A 26488-nucleotide genomic window follows, 5' to 3' on the forward strand; every position below is an offset into this window, starting at 1 on the left:
CGACGCAAAAGAAGTGTGACGTAGCACTAATCCTTCGAGATACGTGTATCTCTGCTTGGCTTCGGTTGTACTGACACGGCATTAGGTGCTAGTAATAGAAACACATCGAACTCGGATCTTCAATCTTGGTTTAAACTTGAATGCGTGTCGCGACCGAGGCCCTAGTGCTACCCCATGGACAGTGTCGACGGATACAGCTCTCAGTAAAAAAGTTGAGAGTAGAAAACAAATTAGTAATATCTAATAGCGTTTAGGAATTAATTTTAATAATAATTTAGCTGAAAAAAAGCCGTGGCTCGCGTGGCCACGTATATAGCGTAGCGAAAGTGCGTAGTATTTAATATTCTTCTATCTGGATCGTTTGAAAAATGGGACGCACGAAGAATTTTGAGACGCTATGGCTGCATGATCCTTGCGCTGATCAAAAGAGAGCCTTGTAATATTCGTTTTGTATTGTCGGAAAGCAATCGGTGACAAGAAAGCGGTCTTGTTATTTTACTTAATACCTTACAAAATGATAGTTATGTGATGTCTCTATTGATCTAGCACGCGATATTATTAGTTCAATAAAAGACACAATACCTACCGTTCTACTTGTTCCTATCCGTTGTATCTGTCATATATGCGTAATTGTAACAATAATACACGGAACACATATGTGCTTAAAACAAATTTTCTGTCGAACAAATGTGACATTAAAAAATTTTATTTAGCAAACACCACTGATATTACACCCGATATTGTAGCGTATTATTGCTGATTGAATTAAATTGTCTCATCGTCTCCACGTGTCGTGATTAATCTTGCCCCCTTCGAAATAGTTCCTTGAAAAATAATAGAAAGAAAATTCGTAGTTCGTATTGCGTAGATTTTTTTCAGAACGTTAAGAAATGCGATATGTTGATACCTATTAAATAACAAGTACTCAAATCGCGAGAAGAAAAATTGATTCCATAAATTGAAATATTGGAGAAGAAAGGAAGATTAAAAAACTCATATTTTGTGAAAATTAATTTTTTATTGTGCGTGATGTTAAAAGTATAATATAGTGTGTAGAGTGTCAAAAAATAGATACATCGAAATATGTGGAAAGAAAGGAGTAAGCTATTTTGGTGCAGGCCAGCGAAAAGTATTAATCTCGAGTAGAATGCAATGTTGCAAGCCACGTACTAGTAACGGCGCGTATTAAAGTAACTATTATTACGCTTAAGAGATACACGGCACTGCATTTCATCGAGTAAGCAATGAATATCAAGTAGAAAGTCTGTTCTTTTCCGAAGAATTCTGAACTAGTGCAATAAGTTAGAATGAAACAAACTATACCTGTCTCACTCTAATTTATCGCATCAGTGTACAGCAGTTCAGAACTTGGGATGGAAAAAGAACAGACCTAGAATTCCGTCAAATTCGCGCTTCTAGATCTTCGCTGGTGCAATAGTGTGATTTAATTGCCTAAGCTGGACACGCTCGACACTCGTTTTATTTTGCGTAGTACAATAAATAAAATATATAGATTTATTTATAATATAAATAAACGATGTAATATATTTATAGCGTCAGTTCGGCTTAAAATTCGGTCTGCCCCAGCACACTGTACATAATCCTCTTGAAGCTGTTGCTCTGATGGATCTTCTCGCCGTCATCATCGAGCACGTTTATCTGAAAATTGAATTATTCGCAACCGCTCTCCACGTCTCCAAATTATAAAAGTGCTCCACAAATGAGCTACGTTTTAATTTGTATTAAGGCGTATTTTCTATCTCGCAAAGCGGCATGCATATATTCGTAGTGAATTAATGCGCAGTATGTAGAAAACAAATATAGTATTGCAGTGAGAGCGCATTTATCCTATGAATTAATTTCTCTACGCAGAGGCAGGTGAGCATTTAATGTAAAAGTATCAGAAAATGCACGTACAAGTTTCTGCGGAAATTTTAATAGTCGTTGATAAGATCCTTAACGAAAGGGAGAGGAAAAGGACGTCTATATGATCCACCCTTAACGAAACAGATGCCGAAGATTAGATCGGTGGCGTCTTTGAGTATGATGGTTAACGTTAGTGACAATAATATATGTTAGATGTATTAACACGAGGTAATTATCGTTAAACAATCGGAGCGATTTGACGAGAAATATGTCTTTGAACATTTAAGGATGTATTATAAATGTATAATTTCTGCAAAAAAAAATGACAAATCGAAATTTTGTAGTATTTCTGTATAAAGACTTAAAAATGAATGTCATATACATACGAAACAGTTGAATAAGGTCAATATTTAGCAATTTTTTAGTTTAAATGAAAATTTTCTCATTTTATCTTAATTATATTTTTAAAACATGTCTACTTATTGAAATAATTTTTGATCCAGTCTTTTTAAATCGTCTCTAAACGTTTTATATTGCTCTGAAACGCGATATAAAAAAATGTAATTTTTTTTGTTTTGTTAAAAAATGCGTATAATACATCCTTAAAGGAGGAAGTGTCAAATCCTCCGCGCAATATTCCGTCGGTGAGACGCGGCGAGCGATTATTACCGAGAGATGACTTGGCACGGTGTTTCAGTAGACGAAAAAGAAAGAAGTACAGGAGAAATAGCGTCTCGTGCCAAGTCGCTTATATAATCCGATGCCGTTTTATCGTCCGGCTGCGTTGGGTAACTTATAGAGTACGTGGTGCCGAGCCAGTGATCGATAAATCTTTTCGATAAATAAATGGCGAAGTAAAAAGTGACCCGGTAATTGAGTAACGTGAAAAATTATTATCTTGCTATTTTAACGACGAAAAGAAATAATCTCAAAATATGTTCCTTGTCGAAATCATCGAAAATTTTTTTCAACAATTCAACGCTTCTCTACAATCTCTATAGATCTGCGAGGTGAGCAATGCGGCCGACCGATTTCGCGCGCGAGATGTGAAGATTCTCAAATTCGCGTCAAGAATATAGTAGTCTACGCAGCTGCGGCGACAGCTCTGAAATTCTTGCACAGAACCCATGCGGCGACATGCGAGTGAGAAATGCATTTCCGCGTGATCTCAGCCCGGCAAAATATTTTCTACTGTGCGTCCCGCAAAATCGATCGTAAATCTGATCGAGAATAATGCGGATACTTACATATGCGGGACTCTTCGGCGGAGCCTGGTACACCTGTACAACAAATAGTATCGTTGAACGCAGTCTCTGCAAATTTTTCCTCATTCTTCATATAACTTTTTACAAAATTTCTGAGTTTTTATATTATATTGGAACATTTTTCAGAAATACTGAGGAAGTTTACACTTTCCTAGAATTCTTTATATATCTATGCGAATTCTGAAATTGTTCATTGTATAATTTCCAAAGAAGACGAAATGGTAGTTTTCAGGAAATTTTTCATATCTGCAGATATGAAAAATTTTTTTACCAGTGGAAAGAGAAGAATTTATTGATTCAAGACGAAAAAATTGAGCGTGGAATTGCCGAGAAGAAAAAAAATGTACGTACCCTGCTCGATTTCTGTGGCGTGAAGACACCGGTGCGAGCCGGCTGTCTGACTTCCTGCATCTGATCCCCGTATTCCTCCTCTTGCAGGGCCTTGTACGCCTCGCTCTTGCTGGGATCGTACTTGACCGGTTTCTTCAGGCTGCACGTACCGCATGTGTACACAGGGGACGACTTTTAATTTCTCTTTTGTTCTCTCTCACGTGTGACTTTTATCTTTCTCTTTTCTTTTTGTTTTGTATTTTCTATCCAGATCGGTTAGCAGCGGCCGGGGTTACAATTTGCCAATTTGCGCTTGCACATTTACTTATGTTTGCTTTAGTCTGTTCGAGAGCGACTTTCAGACGCGTCCTTCAGCCGAGTTCAATCGAGAAAGAGCGGTCATTCCTCATCGTGCAAACCCTGCGTGCATGCCCGATCAAGAAGAACGCGTTCGTCGGACACTTCAAAAATTGCGCCTTTCATCTTTGGAAAAAAAATATTCGAAAAATAGTAGATGCAAAAATAATCCCTTGTGTTATAAGAAAATAAGATCTGAGGAAACACTAGCAGCTGTCCAAAACACTTTCCAATGTCTTTAATTTAAAACAAAATATATTCGTAATTTTACTTCTCATTGTCAAAACTCTGTTTTAATTCTACGATGATAATTTCTTGTCGATAAAAAAAAAGAGAATAAATAAATTAAATCATATATTAATGAAAAAAAATAAGAGGAAAATGTCTTACAAAAGATGCTCTTAATATATTTTTACTTATACCCTTATTATTAATATTCTTGCAAATATAATTTTCAGATTATTTTTATTCCCATTAAATTCTCTGCGGTGCTCGTCATCTCAAAAAAATAGAAGCAGCAAAAATAGATTTCCGCAATGGCGCAATTTTCAAAAGTCGTCTCGAATTATTCGTGCACGGTATCTACGATACAAGCATACGAACACTCGTTAAGGAAACGACGAAGTTAGTAGATATTCTCACATATTCTCAACTACTATATTCACGTTATTGATTATTCACTACTTCTGCTACATGCAAGAATTTACTGCTAAAGGAAAAGCTTTTTTTGTACGGACTCGCGGAGAGACCTTACGAAATTTACAATTTTGTCAAATAATTCATGTCTACGATTTTTACTATACATATATGTAATATGAACGGCAAACTAACCCGAAATAATAATCGCACAATCATTTCGAGGGACTCGCATATTCAATGGCCACGTTCGCTGTGTTAAATACTATCAACAATTAAATCAATCGTTTAAATTAATTACTCAGATTTAATTCAAATATTGATAGCAATTGGAAAGATTTTCTGCATTTTTGAGACAAATAATTCAATTGTGAGGTTTTAATAACAGCATCGCGGAATAATCGAATTATTAACTGAATGAATACCCAAAATATTTCTGTTGACTTGTGATAATTATTTCTCAATATTTTCAGTGATCTCAATTTTTCGTATAAGTTTTCTCATTAAACTGTATTGCAAAATTTTGTTAATTTAACAATTTTTACAGACAATATGCATAATTTTTTATGTTTTAATAAGAGAACGTGCCCAATGATTCACGTAAAAACCGGGAAACTCTGCCGTCGTAGATCCGACGTACGAGAAGCATCGGAAAACGTCTCGAACGTCTCTCGACAATTTTTAATTTGGTTTATTGAATTGCGGCCACACATTCTTCGAGGCAGCGGCCTTCGCCTGCTCTTTCAAGATTCTCGCTTGCTCCTGTATTTCCTGTTTCTGTTTCAGGAAGGAAAAGTCTATGAAAATGCTGGAAAACAAACAAACCGCTACGTAAGTAATCAATCATCAGAAGGATCTGAGAGAGCCGTACAGGAAAAAAGAGAGAAGGAGCCGATATCCCTTCTCGTTTAACGATCGACGATCGTGCGTCCTCCGAATAAACTCGATTTATATTTCTCCAATTGGTAATTTCTTTTCCCGAATTACAGCCTTCATGGAAACGTCGTCTTTCGAAAAGGATAATTTTTTTCATTCGCGTTCCGTTATTTTCTAAAAACAAGTCTCAGAAAATTATTTTGGCGTAAATCATTAACGCTTCATAGACGTTTGATTAAAAAACACGCCTGTACAAAATAAGTGGATTAATACAGATTAATAAAAATTCTTTTTTTTTTCCCAGAATAAATTCGTGTCGATTTCTTTGAATTCACTCCAATTATCTTTCACATTATCGTCTTCCACTGCGATTATCAACCGTGCGAATTAACCTGTTAATTTCAATTCACGTGACAATTAGACTTTCTCGCACACGATTTTTATTATATGATAGCGATTTACGTGAGTGTGAGCGGCATTCAGCGGTGAAGCCAATTTTGTATTAATTGTATTAACCTGTGACTGCTGCAAGCATCACGGCATTAGCGATTCGTTATATATATGTATATGCTTAAATATGTTCAGTGGTTAAAGAATAGTTAAGAGAGAATTTAGTGGACACTCGCGTGAGTAGATTGACTACTTACGGTATAGCGGACGCTTGGCACTTGATAGTGTCTGCGATGTTTTGATCCGAATAAAGTCCGATCGGCGAGTTGAATTGCTTGTGGACAATCTAGAAAGACACAATTGAACGTTCACAATCGATGTAACACAGAATTTACAGCACATATCGCATAGAACTTGAAACAGTTCTCATTTGAGACAACACGACCAAAAATGACAGTTTTGTAAGCAGAAGCGTAAAAAAGATTATTTTCGTTTATCTTTTTTTATTTTAACTTTTATTTAAAGATACAAAATGTTTGAAAAATAATGCTATACCAGCACAGGATGTTTTGAAAATTTTGTATAGTATAAGCGGAATCTATATATTAACGTATTATTAATGTGAATGTTTACTAAAGAGAATGTTCACTAAAGATGTTGCGTATTGTTGTTGCGATCTGTCCTCGAGTCGTGTCGCTTGCGACTACGGTATTACGTTATGATAATATAGCGCTGTAAAAAAATATACATAACTCTAGTCTGTTGGCACTGTGAACAGAACGAGTATTTGACTAATGCCAAGTTTCCATTATGTCAAAAATTCGCAGTATTAACAAACGGGCTTGACTCACGCGACGTTTATTATTCTATAAAGCATCGTCATCACAAAATAATGTCATAATCATCACTATTCCCGGTTTCGTTACATCTTGTACCTTCAGAATTTTCATATTTCGAAACACGTTAGTGGCAATTAAAGCAATACTTTTACCGGTAAATTAATATTATTCAAAATAAGAATTTTTGGTAATCAAGTTAATTTATATCACAAATTAAATTGAATTTAATTATTAAAATAATTCAATTCAATTAATTTTAATCATAAATAGGAGTCGATGCAAGCTGTATCGATTCACAGTGTAATCGATACGTTGGTATTATTTTTCGGATTATCAAGTTACAAATGAATCCAGAGGACATCCTGTATTAATCCTGTAATAATCGCGTTAACCTCGCGATTATAATTATTAGTTATTAGCGAAAAATATCATAACAGCGGGGATATCTCGTCAAACGAAACTCAAGTTTCTTGCAGATATCTGGTTTCTCCAGAAAGCGTAAGCGTTTCTCGAAGCAGAAGCGGCTTACGAAAGTAAACAACGGAAGTGATCCAAACCTTTGGAACTTCATTCGGTCCCACGACACGGTGAAGTACTGTTTCCGCCACCTGCTCAGACGAGACGTGCAAATAAAATATAATTTAAATCCTGACTTGACAAATGCGTCTCCAAAAAAATAGAAGAACTTATTTGCAAGTACGTCGGAGGGATTGAATGTATTCGGATGATTTTATAACGTCGATTTACCTTTTGTTTCATAGCAACTTCAGGATGAGCTGGTTCGTAATGATGGGGTGCTGCCCTGATCATCGGATTCGGATGATGTCGCAGGTAACATTCACCGATTGGAGCATCCTTCTTGACCTTGGCACCTGGCAAGACCAGAGGAGTCGTACGGTAGGGCTGAAAGATTTCACAATTGTAACTCAGTCGGCATCGGTATATTATATTTTACTATCTTATATATATAATTATTCATAAGTGTATCAAGAATTTTTGGGGGGAAAAGGGTTATCAATTCTATTGTCACATGAACAACATTGTTTGCATTAATAAATTGCTTGTTTAGATATTTTAGAGCTTCGAATGTCTCCTTCTTGTACCTGTTTTTTGAATAATAATAAATATTATATCTTGTAAACTATATAATATTTTTTCTGAAGAAAATATAGATAAAATACAGTTATTAAAAACGAAATGCATAATTTTAAATGAAAGTACTCATTTATCTCATGTATATACATATATATATATATATTAATGATAATGATAGTAACTACGCAAGTAATAGTTAATAGGGCAGAAATAATATCTTGTCGAAGCGATGCCAATTAATTAAATAACGAGATCTAAAATAAACCGCAATAGAGGCCATGGTGATCGAAAGGTGGCTCATTAATTCTTAACGCTTCTTACGTCGCATAATTCCGAGCAACGACAAAAATAAATAATGATGATGATGTCACAGCTTAATTTGACAGTGATCCCATTTCATAATATTAATGAGATAAAATGCAAGTTAAAAAAAATATTGAGTCATAAAAAAACAACATATCAATTACTATATAGTCGCAGTTTTATATCTCTTTAAAAGATATCTTAAAATAATTAACGACTAGATAACATCACATTGTGACGGATAAGACCTTTTCACGAATATCTATTTCTTTTGTTTTCAAATTGTTCTATTCTAAATCATTTTAGAAGAGAAACAATGAATATTTAACTTCTTAAACCAAATAAATAACTCCATTATAGCTATTCTATATATTTTCTATATTTTCATAGTATAAATAATGTTCTAATAGGTCGGATATTTCTGGCTAATGACGTTACGAACCGGAAGTGATGTTATTTAACGATGATCGCCTCTAAAGAAGCGAAAATTTCGCGCAGCTGGCTCACAATGAGAAAATTACATCAAATAGACGGTCATCCTCGTGGCATTACGGACGAATTCAACTTGCCAAGTCACGTGCCGTCGTTTTTGCGCGATGTTACGAAATTACGCAAATTTGCAGGTGCATCGTACATCGTCGATTCGCCACGCGGATCTTCTATGTTTACAGTACGAGTTACTGAAACATCCGTGAAAACAAACGTGAGGTGAAATCTCAGACGAATTCTCTGTAATATTCTGTCGCGGATATTCTCGAGTAGTCGCAAGCCAGAATGAAAATGTGGAAATGTCAGGCATTATTATCGCGACCTTTGGAGAGAGTCGTAAATAAAACTTTTCGTGATATTTCCTCGGAAAACAATTTCTCATTTTACTTTCCAAGTAAAGGTCACATTTAATCGCTTTTGAAGAGCGACTTGAGATTTACGAGCAATTTATCAGCAACGTTTCCGTCAGTTTTGAAATTATTACATCTTGAGCTTCAGAGTACAATAGAAAAATACCACAGACGTACGTATTAATATTACATATCTTTATCTGGTAATAAAATTTTTTTCACTTTTATATTTTTGCAACTTTTTAGATCAATTTCTTTTCAAGTAAAATATAGAAAAAAGGCCATAATAATATAAGGACATCATCATGACCTTATTTATTACTTATAAGTTTATTTTGTTCAATATCAAGTGACGTCATGATGACGTCCTGTAATATCATTATAATTTTATTATAACACTGCGTTCTGCCTGGATTAATCGAAGATATAAAATATAATAAGAGATAAAAGAAGTGTAATTCTAAAAGATATTATTATCTTTACAACGACCAATTAAAAATTGGTCGTCACTCGAATAATTGAAGATAATAATAAACAAGTTTAACAAATATTGCGGCTTAATAGATTAAATAATAAATATATTCCAATATATATAAAAATACAAAATTTCCTGTATAATTTATGAAGTTCGAGCTCTTCAGTAGAATTGAATTATGCATCCATTGTTCAGAAGTATTGGCTGCGTTTAGCAGAAAAAGTAGCTTTGCACGACTGTTGTAAGATTTATAATATGATTAATTTATACATTTAAATCCAAGTAAGGAACTATAACAGCAAGGCTAGTAGTATTAAAAAATTGTAGAGAAAACAAAGCTATGCTTTTTCCGCTAATGTGCACGTTGGAACGTTTCACGATTTTAGAATCGCGGTCGCGGTTGCAAGTTCGCACGCGGGTTTCACGACATGAAATCGCACGATTACGATGATTCCATTATAAATGGGTCAGAAATGTTCCATTATGTTAGAGGGTGAGCCGCGAGTGACTCTCTCGAAATAGATGAAGGCCCCCGGCCGGCAAAAATAACGCGCACCCTGAGCCACAAAAACCGCTTATCCCCTCGAACCTCTCTTGTCCGCTTCTTTCCGCCCGTGACTTTTTCACCAGGAAGCGTTTCGCCCGTTTCATTCTTGGACGGGGAACGTTGGCAAGGTCGCACGATGATTGAGAAAGGAGGAATGAGTCGGATGCAAAGCTGTCTAAAACCCAAAGGGCGTCCTACTTCCATTTTGACATTAATGACAAATATCTCGATGTACAATATTTGAAATAAATGGAAGTATTTATTATAGATAAATTTAGATGAAACCGATTCTAATCCACTAATGTTACAAAAACTTTTTCCTGTGCTTTTTAAACTTTAAAGATCTAAAATCATTAATCAATTAAATGCGAGAAATTGTTTTACTTAATATTAAATTTATTACTTAATTTTATTCCTTTAAATTTGAAAAATGAAATGCTGAAGTTTTTATTTGTATGAAGTTTAATATTTGAAGGAGAGGGACTGATTGTCTCCTAAAAATGGTGAAGTATATAATGATTATTTAAAAATCGAGTTCGGTTGATTGATTTAATAATTAATTAATCAACGAAATTTTTGTTTTACAAATCTACGATCTTTTTCTTTTTTTAGAAGATTTGCGTGAGCGTGCGCACGCTCGTGCGTCGTTTTGTAAAAGGTCTTTCAAACTAAATTCAGACGGAGCAAAACAGCTGTTTCACGAAGTGTTTATTGCTTGGCGTCGAGATGAAACTTGAACTCTTTGGAAACCGATTGGAGCACGTTGGCAAGAGGCACGCTAACGAACAGATGTTTCAACTTCATTAACACATACTGGAAGACACAAAATTATAATTAAAATAATATTTTTTTTATAATCAGTAAATTTCGATTTGTTCCATTTCTGACGTAAAAATAGTTAATGTCAAAATCGTCCATTAGTTCATTACATCGCTTTCTGATTTTAAAACCGTATTGCCGAACTAAGAGTAAATCAATTGATTAAAATAATTAAACGTTTAATATATAAAGACACACTAATTCTTATTTTTTATATTTCTCAGTTTTTTCATCAAGTTTGAACGTTTTATTGCATTCCAACAAGAAAAAAATAATAAATATTAAAAATAAATTTTTCTATTATGGTATAGAATAAATTATCGCTTTATGTATCCAAAAATAATACATTCCCATTTAAATATTATTCAGGAAATAAAATTTAACAAATGATCACTAATTCTGGAACTCGTTGACAAGCTGATTAATCATCGTATTAAAAACATTGCTTTTTGAAAAGTCTCTCGATTTTTCGAACGGGAGGTAAGTTTGAAAAACGCGGACCGTGGGTGTGTCTTTGTATGACGACTTCTCCTACGTGTTCGTGAGTAACCCAGATCCCGTTCACGAAAATAGAACGCGATACCGATGAACGGCATCCGTGATGGCGATGCTTACGTGGGTTTTATTGCATAGCATGTTATTAACGCCCGCGCAAGTCTGCCTTTCATCTGGGTTGCTCCGATTAACTCCGAAATCGGCGTACCCTTCTCGGGGGCGAGATAGCCGAAATTAATCAAGTTCCATTGCGAATAGCAGAATTGTTCTGCGGACACGTTTGTGTACCGTGTCAAGGTTGAACAACGCGAAATCTAGATCGTCTGGCGAGCTTATTGCTTATTGTCGTTATTCGACATCGACGTGTCGACGGGTGGAACTAAAACTTGCTATTGAATTTTGATATTTTTAGGGTGGTACAGCGACGTTCTTAAGCTCGAGCTTTATGGTTGTTATATCTTGTCGTGGACAAGAATACATAAATATCATCCAGACAAAAAAACAAGAAATTTTATAAAACGTGGTGAGAATGTTCTAACAAGTGTAATGCAGCGTTCAAATGAGAAGAGAAAATCGTGAGAGAAAATCACTTAATGTTAAAAGAACGTAATTTTTATAGTAATAAATAAATCTACTTATATATGAACATATACTTTTAATTTACATCTATTCTTCTTATTTGTATAATTAATTAAATAACTAAATAAATAATTTTCCCATATATAATTTCACCAATAATGTGAATTATTTAATCAATTAAAAAAGGCTTAAAATAATCGGACGTTAAATAAGAAAAATTCTAAGAGATATCTCTATCAAGAGAGAACCAAATCTGACATCGCAAGAATACAGATTTTACCCTAAAATGCACGTGACTTGCGCTATCTCTAATCTAGAAATATTCGTTTGGAGCAGAAAAATTTCTGGAAAAGAATTTTGAAAAGATAAGAACAAAACTTTTACGTTAACGTATTTTTCGGACGTCTCCGCGATGCTTTTTCAACAATGTAGCTCGTCACTCGCGCGCGAGATCCGCAAGCACATCTTGGCCACGAGGAAGGTGCACGTTCAAGGACAAAGAGGAGAATCATCTCGCGTTTTTGCCCCTGCCCGATTCTTCCTCCTTTAATTCGAGCCTAAGCAAAACCGATGAAACTTCTCGTCTCTTTCGTACCCAGTAAACAGCCGCTTCCTCCTCCTTCGGATGATGCTCGATGTTGTAACGATAGACGGTCGTGTAAGCGGGCATCTTCTCGTCTCCGTCCGAGAGGCGTCCCGCGGAGAGAGCTTCCCTCGCAACCACCGACCTTATGTCACCCCTTTCGCGCGCGGCAACCCTTTCGCGGCTCTCGCAATCGTCCTCGTTCTCACGTCGTCCCTCGTTCGCGACTATCGCGGGATTATTCGCGCTTAAGCACTACTGGCTCGACGCGAGCGCGGGCGGCACTAACTCTGGCCTTTTCCACGAGACTCCTCTCTCTCTCTCTCTTTCTCTCCGGAGACCTCTCTTGAAACTCGTTCGCTTTCGTAAAAGCTCTTGACACCGAAAAAAACGTTACAAGTCGAATATTCTTCAATAATCTCAGACGCAGCGACTGTAATCGAATTATCATCTGATTTTAAAAAATAGGAGTAGATACGTTTATAAATAAATAAAGATATGTCGGGTTTTTAGGTCAAAGGTACATTCTTGCTGATTATCCTTTAATTAGCTCCAATTGATAATTTCAATGGTTGAGACAATTTCATTAATTTTCTTGTTGTACATTCTTGACGATTCTTTTTTTAATGTATACGCTTTTATCAATTAAAAGGTTGTTTTCAAGTTAAAAGGTTACAACCTTCTGCAAGTTTTTTTTTCCAGTGGGTTTCAAAATGCAACCAAGCAACTGGTTCTTACTTGTAGATCTAACCATTTTACGTTCAACCACTTTACGAGAAAGGCTGACCGAGTTCTGAAATCCACAAAAAAAATAGGCCTGTTCTTTTTGACTAAACTTTTGCATCTTTTTTTCTTTTCTCTCCACGAGGAAATAAGAGGAAGAAAGATGAACTGGTACAAAAGTTCAGTTAAAAAGAACAGACCTATTGTTGCAATCTTTTAGCTGATAAGTGTACCTTCTTTTTGAATGTACCTTTTTAAATGTATTTTTTAAAAGACCTTCAAAATTCCTTAGATTTTTTTTTTAATAAAATTATTCACAATCAATATTTTTATTCGTGTTCTTAGCTTCTAAAATTTCTTACAAGCTATATAATTATTACCACAAAATGATCGAAGAACGCAACCGTTTTCTTTGGCAACAAAATTTCGCGATAAGATTAATGAGAGAGTTACTCGAGAGTGTGTAAATTTCGATCGCCAAAATGAGATCTCGATAAATCTTTCATTTATCCTATCTATTTATTAAACAACGTCATATACAAAATGCTTTAAATATCGTATTTTTTTCCTAATCAAAGATGACTAATATTATTAGCGTATTATTTTAAAAAAATTTCGAGTACGTTATTTTCAATTTAAATATTTTTTAATGTATCAGGGAAAGATTTGCTTCTTTATACGCTCTATTATTTGGGGTCGCAAAAGAAAAATGAATTCCACCGTACGGAGAATGTGGAAGGCGAAAGTCCTGAATCTGCGGGACGTATCAGATCGGGACAGGCAGAGGTGGTTTCGATGCAAAAGCGATATTTATAGCGTATGGCAACCGGCTCTACTGGTGGCGACGGACTTTCCGGCATCGTGGCGGGCCAACAAAAATATATTCACACTTCGGACTTCCCACGAATAAAGGCACCTCCGTCGGTTCGTAGCGATGCACGGTGCACCCTGGTACCGCGATATACTCGATGTCGTCGTAATAAACCGCGATGACTCGCTTCGCTCTTTCTCTCTTTCTATCTCTACCTCTCTCTCTTTCTCGTCGGTATCGTTCTTGCGAAACCAGTTAAAACGTTTCGTTAAACGACGGGAGACATCTGGATGCGAAATCGCGATATCGCAAATCATTCCCCCGTTGTCGTTAAAATCGCAAAATTTCAACGTTTCTCCAAAACCTCGCAATCCACAACTTTTTCTCTGCCTCTACGAGTTAGTCGAATTGATCATACATTTACGTGATTAATTGAATCAATTTTAATTAAAACTGCCGTTTACGAGACCTTTTTTGCAAAATTTTAAGGGCCGTCATATATACTCAATTCCGTCACTGATATATTATTGATTACCACGACGGGCCAAAATTTCGTCACCTGAACCATATCGTTTCGAAATGAGTGGGAGACGGATTAAACACGACAAATGTCCTGTCACACTACATCCGAAGCATGATCCGGCAATGAGTTATTGGATTTCAAAGTACAGAAGGGTATTTCAGAACGAGCTCAAGCTTGCCAGACGCTACGATCGTACTGACTCGAGAAACCAGAGTTCGGACTCTTATTACAGTGATTCGCGTGCCTCTGACACAGCCGTATCTATATATTTATTTTACGATGTGTACTTCAATCTGTTTTTCCAAATCTTCCTGAAACATAACTTTGTATTACGAGCAGATCGAACGTTTAATTCGGATTACGATTCTTTCGTTCCCTCCCTTCAATGAATCCTGCAGAGCTAAGCTCTTCGTGTTTTTCAAATAATTATTCAAGAAAAGATGAAGAAAAACATTTTCAGATGTAAGAGCAATCCTGTTGATTTATACAATTTTCGCGATGTTTTAACAGTTCGTTACAGAGAAATCCCCGAGAACTCTTGGAAAATAAATAAAAAAGACATTTATGTGATAAGCAAGGAGTTACGACGAGACGGTTTCGGATCTGTATTTCGTATCTACTTTTAGCTTTCGCTTGCATAATTTCGAAGCTGTCAATTACGTTTTGCCGAATCAGCGTCTGCTGATGTCGATAATCCTACGTAACAACGCGCATTTCTTTCTTCCTTCAGTGTTATAATTAAATAATAAATTTTAATTTAAGCTTTCGATATGATAAAACTTTCTTTTTCTAAATGTTATTACGTTTTAAAATACATCTTAGTACGTCTTATTATTTATATATGCATAATTTCCCTGCGTGTTTAGATTACATTAAAATTAACGCATTAAGATTACATTAACATTAAGATTGGAAGAGAGATATTTTTCAACGATATATAGCCACGTTGTTTTATTAATGTAGGCTATTTTAATCCAGGAAAGAAGTAAATACGAGGTCAGATTTATACACTAAAACAAAGCCGACTTCGTGCGGATCAATGAACTCTCCAGCGAATTTGTATTGCCGACACGTGTGCTTGAAAGTTCGATTTTCAAAGACTAAACGCAAAATTTCGTTCCAGATTCCTTAAAATCTCAAGAACTATTATATCGATTTTATCGTTAGATCTAAACAGTAGTTAAGTGAGACCGGCTGGCTTTAAACACAATCAAGATTTTACTCAAAATCGCAAAATGCTTTTATTGATTTAATGAAGGTTTATTTCTAACAAAGGAAAGTTTATTCTACAAACCAATTCTTTGTAAGATAAAATTGTAAATTTTGACGTAACTTATTTCTTTTATTTTTTGTATAACTTATTTAATTACTTTATATATTTAATTACTTTCAATTATTTAGTCTTTATATTAAAATTGTTAATTTAATCTTTTTATATATAAGTCTTTTTATTTGAGTCTTTTTGTTGATAAAAATAGTAAAAAATAATTTAATACCTGCGACAAATGAACTCTTTCCTCGCGAATCTCGTCGAGGTGTTCATGCGGCATAATGATCGTACTGCGAAGGGTATATTCCGGAGTTGGCGTTGACCTGTACTCCTCGACCGAAGGCGGCCGAATTGGGCTCTTTGGTAATTCTTGCGGATACTCCTTCGGCTGTTTGTATCTGCGTGAAAGAAATGGAAGAAACGTTAATATGATATAGCAGATTGCGCATTTGTGTCGCAGCAGCGGCAGAACACAAGCAGCTTCGTGGCGGGTCCTCGACGAACACCTTTTACACATTAAAAATAGGCCGATTGACTGTGATTTTGCAAAGAAAAAAAAATCAGAGACTCCAATCGTGCAGGACATTAAAGTAAAAATGTATTAATTGTACAGAATTAATCGTATAAAAATGATTCTTAACTGTAACTCGAAAAAAATCAGCTTTACAGCTCAAGAGAACTCAAGAGTAACACAGTTATATTCAATAATCACAGTTATGTACAAAATATGTTTAATAAACATCATTTAATATTTTTATACACCATAAAAACAGTTTCGGCTAAACATTTTTCAAACGTAAAGACGATCGCCGAGGTGCAAAAGTAAGTGGTAGAAGTTCCAAAGCAGCGGCCAAAAATGTCAGTCGTGCTTTGTGCGAAGAGAGAAACTGATTAATCGAGAAGGCAAATTAATCAGTGGCGTGCTGCGATATTGCGGCGGCAACGCGGTGTCATTGCTGTGGCAGTATTGTGAAAAAAACGCGTATAATAGAAATAATATTGCATTCTGACAGACTAGTGGCCGCAGCCCCGTTGCCAACGATCGGCCTGAAAATCGTGGGTGGTGATGGTGACGTAGTGAAGGTAGTGTCGGTGGTTGTACGTGATGATACTCTCGATGGCTCAGACCTTTCGATAACTAGCTTTATGGTTTCGGAGTTTTGGAGGAGATTCTGTGCGTCTACATGCCTCACATCACGCGCGTCGTAATCGTCAATTTTCTTGATCATGTCACCCTTCTGGAGCGCCTCGTTCTCCGACTGCAAGCAGATCATCGACCCGACGTTGTTAGCAATAATTATTGTCACTGTGCTAACTTTTCAATTATTGTGTTCAAGAAATAATTAAAAGTAATATCGACTATATCTAAAATAATGTGACAAAGAGTAAAAATCTGCTCCAATTCTGTTCTGTTTGACTCTATTTGACCAAAATGTAATTTATTTTTTACTAATGTTTCATTTAAAAATCCTTTCTTAGATAAAATCCTTTCTTTTGTGAAAATTTATTTTTTATTTTTTAGAACTTTTTAATCATATTAATCTAAACGATTATAATTACAGTAAATTTAAATAGACCAGAAAGCTTAACAGTTCATTTCTTTTGAAATTGTAAAAGATATTGTCTAAACAGGTTTTAAAAAGTAATAGTCAAAGTAAAAGAATAATATTATCTTGTTACTTGTCATTATAATTTGATGGCAGATACGTTTTCAAAAATTCAAAAAAAATTTATGTATGAAAAGACACTCATAAAAAAAAGATTGTCGAAATGTTATGTAAAATGAGATAAATTACGGAATATTATGAGGCAAAACAACAGAAGTATTTGGTAATAAATAGTATTCGAATTATCTGTCAGTTTATTGATAAAAACAGAAACAAGACAAAAGTAAAGAATTAAGAATATTTTTGTAACAATACGAGTTCAGTCTTCAATTTTAGGCGTATACGATTTTAGGCGCTTAACAAAAAGACACTTTTGTCATCTCATTGGACTGTGTTTCGGCGTAAGCTCCGGGATGCAACGCGCCGTATCGTGTATCAATGTCAACGGGCGCTAGATCGAATTGTTGATTTGAGAATTCCTTGGCAGCCTTCTCCATTTCAAACGTTCACAGGGATTGCGTTACGTCCACTTCTATTGTTCCGCCGCGGCGTTCGCCAGTGCGAAATCGTATCAAAGCCAAGTAAGCGGACACCGTAACGAAGTCTCCATAATGAGAGAAACGTCTCATTCCTCCCGGATAAAAATCATTGCCCGGATATAACAAAATCCGTTATCAAATGCCGTAAAGAAAGAGATTTGCATACTGTTTTTACGAAATACATATTCGAAGATTCATTGATTACTATAGCTTTTACAATTAGAAGCATAAACCTGACTTAGGACTTTACATCATTAAAATATTACGACAAGTAAATTATAAACATGATGTAAAATTATAATTGTAAATTCAATTATTTTTATTACTTCTATTTAAAACATAAAAAAATTCATTATTCTTGTTTTTCATTATATTTATCTTTTTCTTTACATTTATCATATTTTCATTATTGTTTATGTCATCCTTTCTTTTAACGACCATAAAACTTCAGAACAAATTTAGGTTTAACATCGAAGCAATTAATTTAAAACCTCGTTAGGAGAATTGTAACACAATTTAAATAAAAAATTAATTAAAGATATGTGAGGAGATCGGGCAGAAATTAAGATGGGAAGAAGAAGCAGACTCACGCGGGTGACAACAATCGGCGTGCCCAGATCTGCGCCTCCGGCAATCCTTATGCCCCATGGCCTGCCGGTGCTGGATCTCTTAAGTTTCACAATCAATGTATGCCTTCTCGTCATACTCTGGACTCGGTTCAGTCAACACCACCACCAACAATAACACAACAAATAGCCACGACACAAGCACTCAATCAATCGCGAGATGCACTACGTAGGCAAAACGACGAGAGAGAGGAAAAGAGATAAAAAGAGGAGTAAGTTCCAAGAAGAAAAAAGAGCCGACTCTCTCAGAAGAAGAAAAGACCTCCCGCGAACAGTCGCGAACGATGGATCTCCCGGATCGTGATCGCTCTCTGCTTCGCTACTGAGATAGCAGCTGCAGCTGTAGCACTTGCCGACTATATGCCGACTTTGACAGAGCCCTGAGCGGAAAGCGAGAAAGAGAGAGAGAAGGAGGGAAAGAGAGAACTTTAGTTGCTCAATTCTAACGGAGAGACCACCGCCTCTAGTCTCTCTGTTTCTTTCTTCGCTATTCTGGCCCCATTTCGAGTTGGCGTATTGTTCTGATGGTCCGACCCGCACTCGTTTCTTTGGTCTTTACTATGTGTATGCGTGCATACGTGCATAAATATTTTACAGTCTCGCCTTGAGAGAGAAAATCGAACTATCAGCGAAGAATAAATATGAACTACCGCGAGAAATCCTTGAAGATGATAAATATATTATAAAGACGAGAAAATTTTACAAAAACTTTTCTCTTGTTATTTGAATTTTTACGTAATTTTATAAAGAAAAAAAATCTTGAACAACTACACAATTATACTTCAGCAACATCAGAATGCGCGGTTGGAAAAGAATATTTCTAATAACCATTACTTCTTAATATCGCTTTTTATAATAGTTAAAACAATAATGATTTCTTCTGATGGCTCTTTTAAAATCAGTACTTAAAACAATTACTTTCGATTAATTCAACATGACAACTCAATCTAATAAAAATGAGTCAACAGGCGGCAAAATAAGTTAAAATTTAAATCGAAGATCATCTTACATGAATCTAAAATGTAATATCATTGAAATCTAATAATTCTGGACATCATTTCTCCAAAAAACTTCTTCAGTATTAAGGAGATATATAGAATTAAATGTAGCTTTAATTCTGTAACATTATGCGAAACTATTTATCATAATAATTTACAGAAATTATTAGTGGCATACAATGTAAGATGCCATAATGTAGAGTCCTAAGATTTCATATGAATTTTATGTATGATATACGATAAACGTGACGAATATGTCGAGAAAGGATTGAAATGGACATGACGAAAATATCAAAATAATTTCTGTAATAACTTTCATGCATATAACGCAACTTTATTGACACAGTTCGAAATGTGTTCGACACATGTTTCATAAGCGAACTATTGTAAGTGGGACAGTCTTATTATATACAGCTTAGTATCCATGATGAAAGCTGACAAATGAAATCCATTTTGTCACACTACATATCTACACGACAGCTTCTTTATTCGCAAATTCGACGTCGAATTTCAGAAAAGATTCATTTGTTAATTTATTTCACACAAGAAATTAACTGTTTGTAATTAACAGAAAACTAGATATATTCGGATATTTTATTCATAATTTCAAAGTTCAAATTGTCGCTTTACTTCTATTATCAAATATTTTTTGTCATCACCATTTTAAGCCATTCATTTAATCGATAAATTATACTTGCTTTAATGTAACTTCAGTTAAGCCCATGATTTGTCACACTTTCCGCAAGACGAAGAATGATTCTATTTTTTTCTTAAGGCAGAAATGTGAAAAGTGAAAATTTTCTTTGCAAGTAATGGAGAAATTTTTCACTTCTCACATTTTCGCTCTAGAAAAAGGAGTTACAAATTTGCTATCTAGACTTCTTTAAAAAACTCTACTATCAGAAGTCGATAATTTCGGTAATCAGATGATTGGAGTATAAATTGGAGTATAAATTGGAGTATAAATTGGAATATAATTAGGAAGAAAATCGAAAGGATTTCTTCCGGGTTGCGTACCCTTCGTACTTACATAGGTCTCGTAAAAGTGGCCTATGGAGAACTTGAGAGCCATCCTCGAAAATTTGATTCTAGTCGCGTTTTCCCCCCGTCTAGATAAGGCACTCACACTCTTCTTCCGCCGTGCGAATACGTTCACGGACGGCGAGAAACTTCTCCCCTATGCAGGCCGTTTCGATGCAATTAGTTTGGCTGCACTGTAATTAACGGTGACTAGAGAACCAGAGACGAGAGAGAAAGAAAGAGAGTGAAATAATGAGACAAAGAGAGAAAGAACGCGTGTTTGTACGACTTAAATTAGCAACCTATAGCGCAAAAGGTTAGTCAATCGCTCTAGTGACTCACTTTACCTTAATTTATAGAATCATTAACGCATATCGCCAATATGCGATATGTCCAACATTGGAATTCGACGATAATGAATCATCATTTAATTATGTATTGCGGATGAACTTAAAAAAAAGAGAAAAAAGATTTGATCGTCAGAATCAGTTTAGTACATCTCCGATTTCGTGGAAATCATATCAGCATTTTTTGTTACGTAAAATATAATTCTAATAAATCTAATAATTCTCCTCTTGCCTACTCTTCTGTTAAATACAATAAAGATTTAAAATCTTACAAAAATAATAAACCATATTCTATAAAAAAATATTCTATAAAAAAAAATATAAAAATTATAAGAAATATGTATATCAGTAACATGTATGAATGAACGAATAATTGCATGAATAATTCATCATCCATTAAAATACAGCAGTTATACGATGTTATAATAGCTGTCTTTTTAACCAATCATTAAATAATAATTCAAATTTACGAACTTATATGTTGCATAATGCGTTTGTCGTACATGACCGTAAATAGAAAGGTTTTGTTGAAGTATCTAAAAATTTAGCTAGATTAAATCTAAAAATGATTTTGTCAAAATTGCATAGGACATTCAAACTGTTGTTTATAAATGTCAACACTTTTTGCAGCGTTGCTTATCAACTGTCATGCTTCCTACATAAATATGTTAATGGTCTAACAAAATTTATCTTATATATAAAGGGAGTTTATATAAAGAGAATCCTACGGAGGAGCAGCTCAGTATCAGTGCGCTCCTCACCCTGATGAAGTGAACGGTAAGGTTCACGAAACATTGGCATTAGCAATGGATCACGACACAGTGATAACCCTATGGTACCTCTGAAGAAAACACCCATGAAAGCCTCAAAATTATCTAACAAAATTATTTTCAGATTTGTATCTAAGTTTTTAGATACTTCAATAGAATCATTCTTCTCATACAGTCATCAAATCAGGACTACGACTTATTTCAGATATTCCTCGGTGATCGCTCGGCTGATGATTATACGTCGTACTTCATTGGTACCCGCACCGATCTCGTAGAGCTTCGCGTCTCGAAGTAGTCTCCCTGTCACATAATCATTGATATAGCCATTGCCACCTGTAAACAAATTTTTTAAAACGCGACTGTCATTCTCATTAAACATTGTTAAACATCTATTTTCTCTACCAAATTCTTATATCCTCTACGTTTTCTGATATAATTATGATTATTATTATCCGAAATAATTTATTACTGTTCATTTTTTTTTAATAGATTTACCGAGTATCTGTATAGCATCCGATGCCGCTTTCATAGCATTCTCGGCGGAAAAGAGCAACACCGCGGCGCAATTTTTGCGATTTATATGACCGGCGTCGCAGGACCTAGCGACAGAGTACAAGTAGCTTCTGCTTGCGCTCAGAGCTGTGTACATGTCCGCTACCTTCGCCTAAAACGATATAATTAGATCATGATATCAATGGAAGATCGCAAAAAATTTTTAAGAAGATAAGGTAATTCTTGTACTTTACCTGTATCATCTGAAATTTCGCAAGATACTGGCCAAATTGCTGTCTCGTATGAGCGTATTCAAAGGCAACGTCGCAACAAGCTTGCAGTATTCTAGAATTAACGTTTCAAATCGCACACAGTCAAATATAAATGCTCGTTTGTGAATAAAGCTTAAATAATTTCTTATTAATAATCTGATAAAAATAGATATTTAATACTAAAGTGTCTAAATCTGTCATTCTATAATACACACCGAAATGTAAAAATTTATATTTAACACGCTATTTATTACACAAGCAAACTTTCAAAAAATATAATTTTAATTTCATTGATCACAAAAAGTGCATCCAATAGTTTTTATGAAGCTCCTTTTAACGTGCAAAGTCCAAATACAAAAATACTAAGTTAATAATCAAGCTAAATTTTGTGTTATATATTCGTTGTTTTTCTAAGAACTTACCCTAGGGGTCCGCCAGATAGTATTAATCGTTCCAAATCCAGTCCACTAAAGAGCACATAAATACCTTTATTGATTTCTCCTAAAACATTTGCAGCTGTAACAAAAATTTACAATTTTACAGAAATTTTAAATAAGGACTTTTTGGTAGACAAAAGGATAATGATCAATTTTAATGAGCCAATAAAAAAATAAAACTTAATAAAATGTTGAAAATATCTTATAGTTCTTACTCTATTCTATTTCAACAAATTAATTTTATTGTAACAAACCTCTACATCTTTTCCGCGTTTCTCATTCGAGCGCCGGATCGACTTACCTGGCACTTTACAATCCTCGAAAATCAGTTCGCTCGTGTTGGAACCACGCATGCCAAGCTTATCCAGCTTCTCCCCCGTGCTGAAACCCTCTGTGTCACGCTCGACGATGAAAGCTGTGATGCCATGCTGCGGTTTGTCCACATTCGGATCCGTTCTCGCGTAAACGATTAGTGTATCTGCGTCTGGAGCATTTGTAATCCAGAACTTGTTGCCATTGAGGACATAGTAGTCTCCCTTTCTCTCGGCCCGCAATTTCATGGAGACAACGTCGGACCCGGCACCCGGCTCCGACATCGCCAACGCCCCGATGTGTTCACCACTGCACAGCTATAGAATTTCTCATATAACAAGAGAATATCTTATTTATATTATCAATGATCGCGCGAGCAACATGAGTTAATCCTATCGATGAAGATATCAAAGGCGCTTCTTAATTTCTGTGAAAAAGCTATTTATTTTCATAACTCAATTGTAAATACCCAATTTATTTTTTTACAACTGTAATTACAATTTATTCACCAAGATATTTATTCACTGAAATATTACATATGTATTTTTTTCATATAAAACTTTTTAAGAACATTAATCGCGTATGTCGAAACGAATTAAAAAACCCGTTATGATTTATATGTACAATTGTAGATATACTACTTACTTTAACAATTGTAGATATACTATTTACTTTAATATTCGAAATTACAATTTATTCGAAACTAATTTGTATGTATTTTATATATACGTTTTCTTCTCATATAAGATGATTCTTCTTTTAAAAATACATTGTTTGGCATGAATTACCTTAGGTAAATATTTTTGCTTTTGTTCTTCCGTGCCATTTCGATGAATTTGATTAACACAGAGATTCGAATGTGCGCCGTAGCTGAGCCCGATAGCGGCGGATGCTCTGCTAATTTCTTCCATGATAATTACATGATCGAGATATGTGCAGCCTGTGCCTCCATATTCTGGCTTCACCGTCGGACCTAACAGGCCCAGTTTACCTAATTTTTTCCAAAACGTCTGCGCAATCATATTATTTTTTTTTAATTATATCGTTGATTAGGACATCACGGAAGATTGAATTTAAGTAATTCATTACGGTTTGCTATTTATTTATATTTCTTTCCCTTAAAATCGGTGCATAAAAGGAACACTTACCTTCAATTGATCAAAATTATTTTTCTTGTCTATTTCAACAGCTTTAGGCGCCAATTCCTTTTGTGCAAAATTGAAAACGAGCGAACGAAGCTAAAAAAGGATGGTGATTGTTACAAATATCGCTACAAACATATTAGAACACTCTGTAAAATTTTTATTAAATTCCTAATATTTTAAAAATAAATACTAAATATTGATCTTTAATTTAAAAAAATGAATAAGTTAAAATTAATAATTTTTATTCTACGCGTGTTAAAATTTAATGTTTTTACAACGTAAAACTAATGAAGTTAAAAGTTAATTTAAAATTAACAAAGATAAGTAAAAAGTTATTAACTTTTTAATTGTATCTTAACTTTTAACTAATTATAATTAGTTATGTACTACCCAATCTTACAATACCCGAGAAAAAATGTTATTATGGACATAAATATGAAATATTTTTTCCGGGTAATTATATATACGTAAATAAATGCTAATAAAATACAACTACGTGTAAACTGCAGTGCAAAAAATAACTTATACAAATATTTATATACATATTCATTGTGCAAATTTGTTTTAATTGAATTTCCGTCGCGATTGCACAGCAAAACGCACGGTGTGCAATGACGGATGCACTCAATGCATATTTGTCTACATTAGGCTTGTTCTTTTTAGCTGAACTTTTGCACTATGGTTCATCTTTCTTCCTTTTTTCTTCAGGAAGAAAAAAAGAGGAAGAAAGATAAACTGGTGCATATTATCCTAACACATAATGCTGAAAATTTATATTTATTTACATTATATAGTGTAAACTATAAGATTCCACTATTATGGTGTATCTCGTACATTAAGGGCGACTGTTACCAACGTCGATTAACTTAGGCCCAGTTTCACAACTCTTAACCGAGATTCAACTTATTTCTCATCTTTTTCCAATTCTAGAATTGAAAAGAGATAATGAATAAGTTGAACCTCGGTTAAGAGTTAACCGTCAGTTGTGAAACTAGGCCTTAATCGTCGATTAAGTTAATCGACCGATTAGTCCATTGGAATTGACCAATCGCATCTATCGTCAAACAAAATGACAAATGAGATTGGTCAATTCCGATGGACTAATCGACCGATTAAGTTAATCAGAGTTGGTGAAAGAGGTCCTAAATTCAATTTCAGTAAAATTATTAAAGGCCATGGCACATAAAAAAACTTAAGGCGTAAGACTTAATAAGCAGTAAGCGAATCGACCAATCACAATAGAGACCGAAAGACTATACGTAAGCAATAGCGAATCCAACATGTTGATTTCGTTCTGCTTAAGTCTTAAGGTGCCTTTTCACACTGACGCTTGACGCTAATTTTCAGCGTCAAAACAGGTCACGTGATCAAAATTGACGAATACCAAGCGTCAATTTTGATCACGTGACCTGTTTTGACGCTGAAAATGAGCGTCTAGTGTCAGCGTGAAATCGCACCTTTATGTCTAAGTTTTTCTATGTGCCAAGGTTGAACATATATTACTGCGCATGCTCCGACGCTAGACGGTGCCATGTAAAAGCACCTTAAGAAGTAAAAGCAAGAAACTGATCAATCACAGTCAAATGTGAAAAAAACAATTGACCGTGATCGGTCAATTTCTTATTATTCTTACTTCATAGGACAATGCATCGAACATTAGAAACAGGAATAAATATTAAGTACTTCAACCTATTTTTTTTTAAATCTTTTGAAGGTTGAAATTTTAATATTCCGATTCCTAATATTCCTTCATTATGCGCAGGACTTATCACATGATAGAGGGGATGTTATCTCTACTAATATGATTTAATTACTAACCTCTTTCTGTTCGTCGTTCAACCCAAAGACACTTTCGTCGATTTTACAATAATTCGACGCGTGACATGCGCCAATTTTACCGGCGTGATTCACGAGGTGCCGCGAAACAATGGAATATCGCGACAAGAACATTGTATCTCTTGTTAATTGATATTAGAAATATCTTTGAGCGATGGTGATTTAGAAATACTTTACTCGTTGCTGAAAGGGAAACACTTATAAACACGCGCGAAAATTTTATGTTGTTTGTAAGAGAATTAATAAAAAGCGTTTATACACGTGTTATTTTAATTAAATGATCTTAATCGATAATTAAAAAATCGAGAAGAGACACTCGTCATACGGTAGACTTAAGAGTTCGCCATTGAGTAATCTATATAAAAATGCTGACACATGCGATGTGTGCATTTATATTCGAGATAAACGCTGGAGAAGGGTGATAAGCTAAATAATCAACTAATGTATGTACTAATTATGTTTGTGA

The 26488-nt window shown here is 34.8% G+C and overlaps 2 protein-coding genes across 10 annotated transcripts; both read right to left on the bottom strand.

Moving 5' to 3' along the window:
* Positions 1-1463: 1463 nt before the first annotated feature.
* Zasp66 (PDZ_signaling and DUF4749 domain-containing protein Zasp66) lies at positions 1464-20851 on the bottom strand. Of its 9 annotated transcripts, XM_018506136.1 has the most exons (10): positions 18358-18636; positions 16633-16880; positions 15848-16019; positions 7307-7462; positions 7117-7167; positions 5978-6066; positions 3483-3621; positions 3114-3146; positions 1918-1997; positions 1578-1659 (listed from the first exon to the last, which is right to left on the bottom strand). In XM_018506136.1, exons 1-9 carry the CDS (start codon positions 18469-18471, stop codon positions 1935-1937), a joined length of 1065 nt encoding a protein of 354 aa, XP_018361638.1. In that variant the 5' UTR covers positions 18472-18636; the 3' UTR covers positions 1578-1659; positions 1918-1934. The 9 variants fall into 9 exon arrangements, with proteins under 9 accessions (XP_018361640.1, XP_018361637.1, XP_018361644.1 ...); XM_018506138.1 differs by lacking the exons at positions 1918-1997; positions 18358-18636 and adding an exon at positions 20422-20851 and having other exon boundaries at positions 1464-1659; XM_018506135.1 differs by lacking the exon at positions 1918-1997 and having other exon boundaries at positions 1464-1659.
* A 423-nt stretch (positions 20852-21274) lies between these two features.
* Positions 21275-26285, bottom strand: LOC108760222 (isovaleryl-CoA dehydrogenase, mitochondrial). Its single transcript, XM_018506043.1, has 8 exons — positions 26005-26285; positions 24190-24279; positions 23830-24051; positions 23031-23358; positions 22715-22808; positions 22275-22365; positions 22024-22192; positions 21275-21861 (listed from the first exon to the last, which is right to left on the bottom strand). The coding sequence occupies exons 1-8, from the start codon at positions 26134-26136 to the stop codon at positions 21725-21727; spliced, it is 1263 nt and encodes a 420-aa protein (XP_018361545.1). The 5' UTR covers positions 26137-26285; the 3' UTR covers positions 21275-21724.
* Between the last annotated feature and the right edge of the window lie 203 nt (positions 26286-26488).

The sequence above is a fragment of the Trachymyrmex cornetzi genome, unplaced genomic scaffold (assembly GCF_001594075.2).
Source record: "Trachymyrmex cornetzi isolate Tcor2-1 unplaced genomic scaffold, Tcor1.1 scaffold223, whole genome shotgun sequence".
In the NCBI taxonomy this organism is placed as follows: domain Eukaryota; kingdom Metazoa; phylum Arthropoda; class Insecta; order Hymenoptera; family Formicidae; genus Trachymyrmex; species Trachymyrmex cornetzi.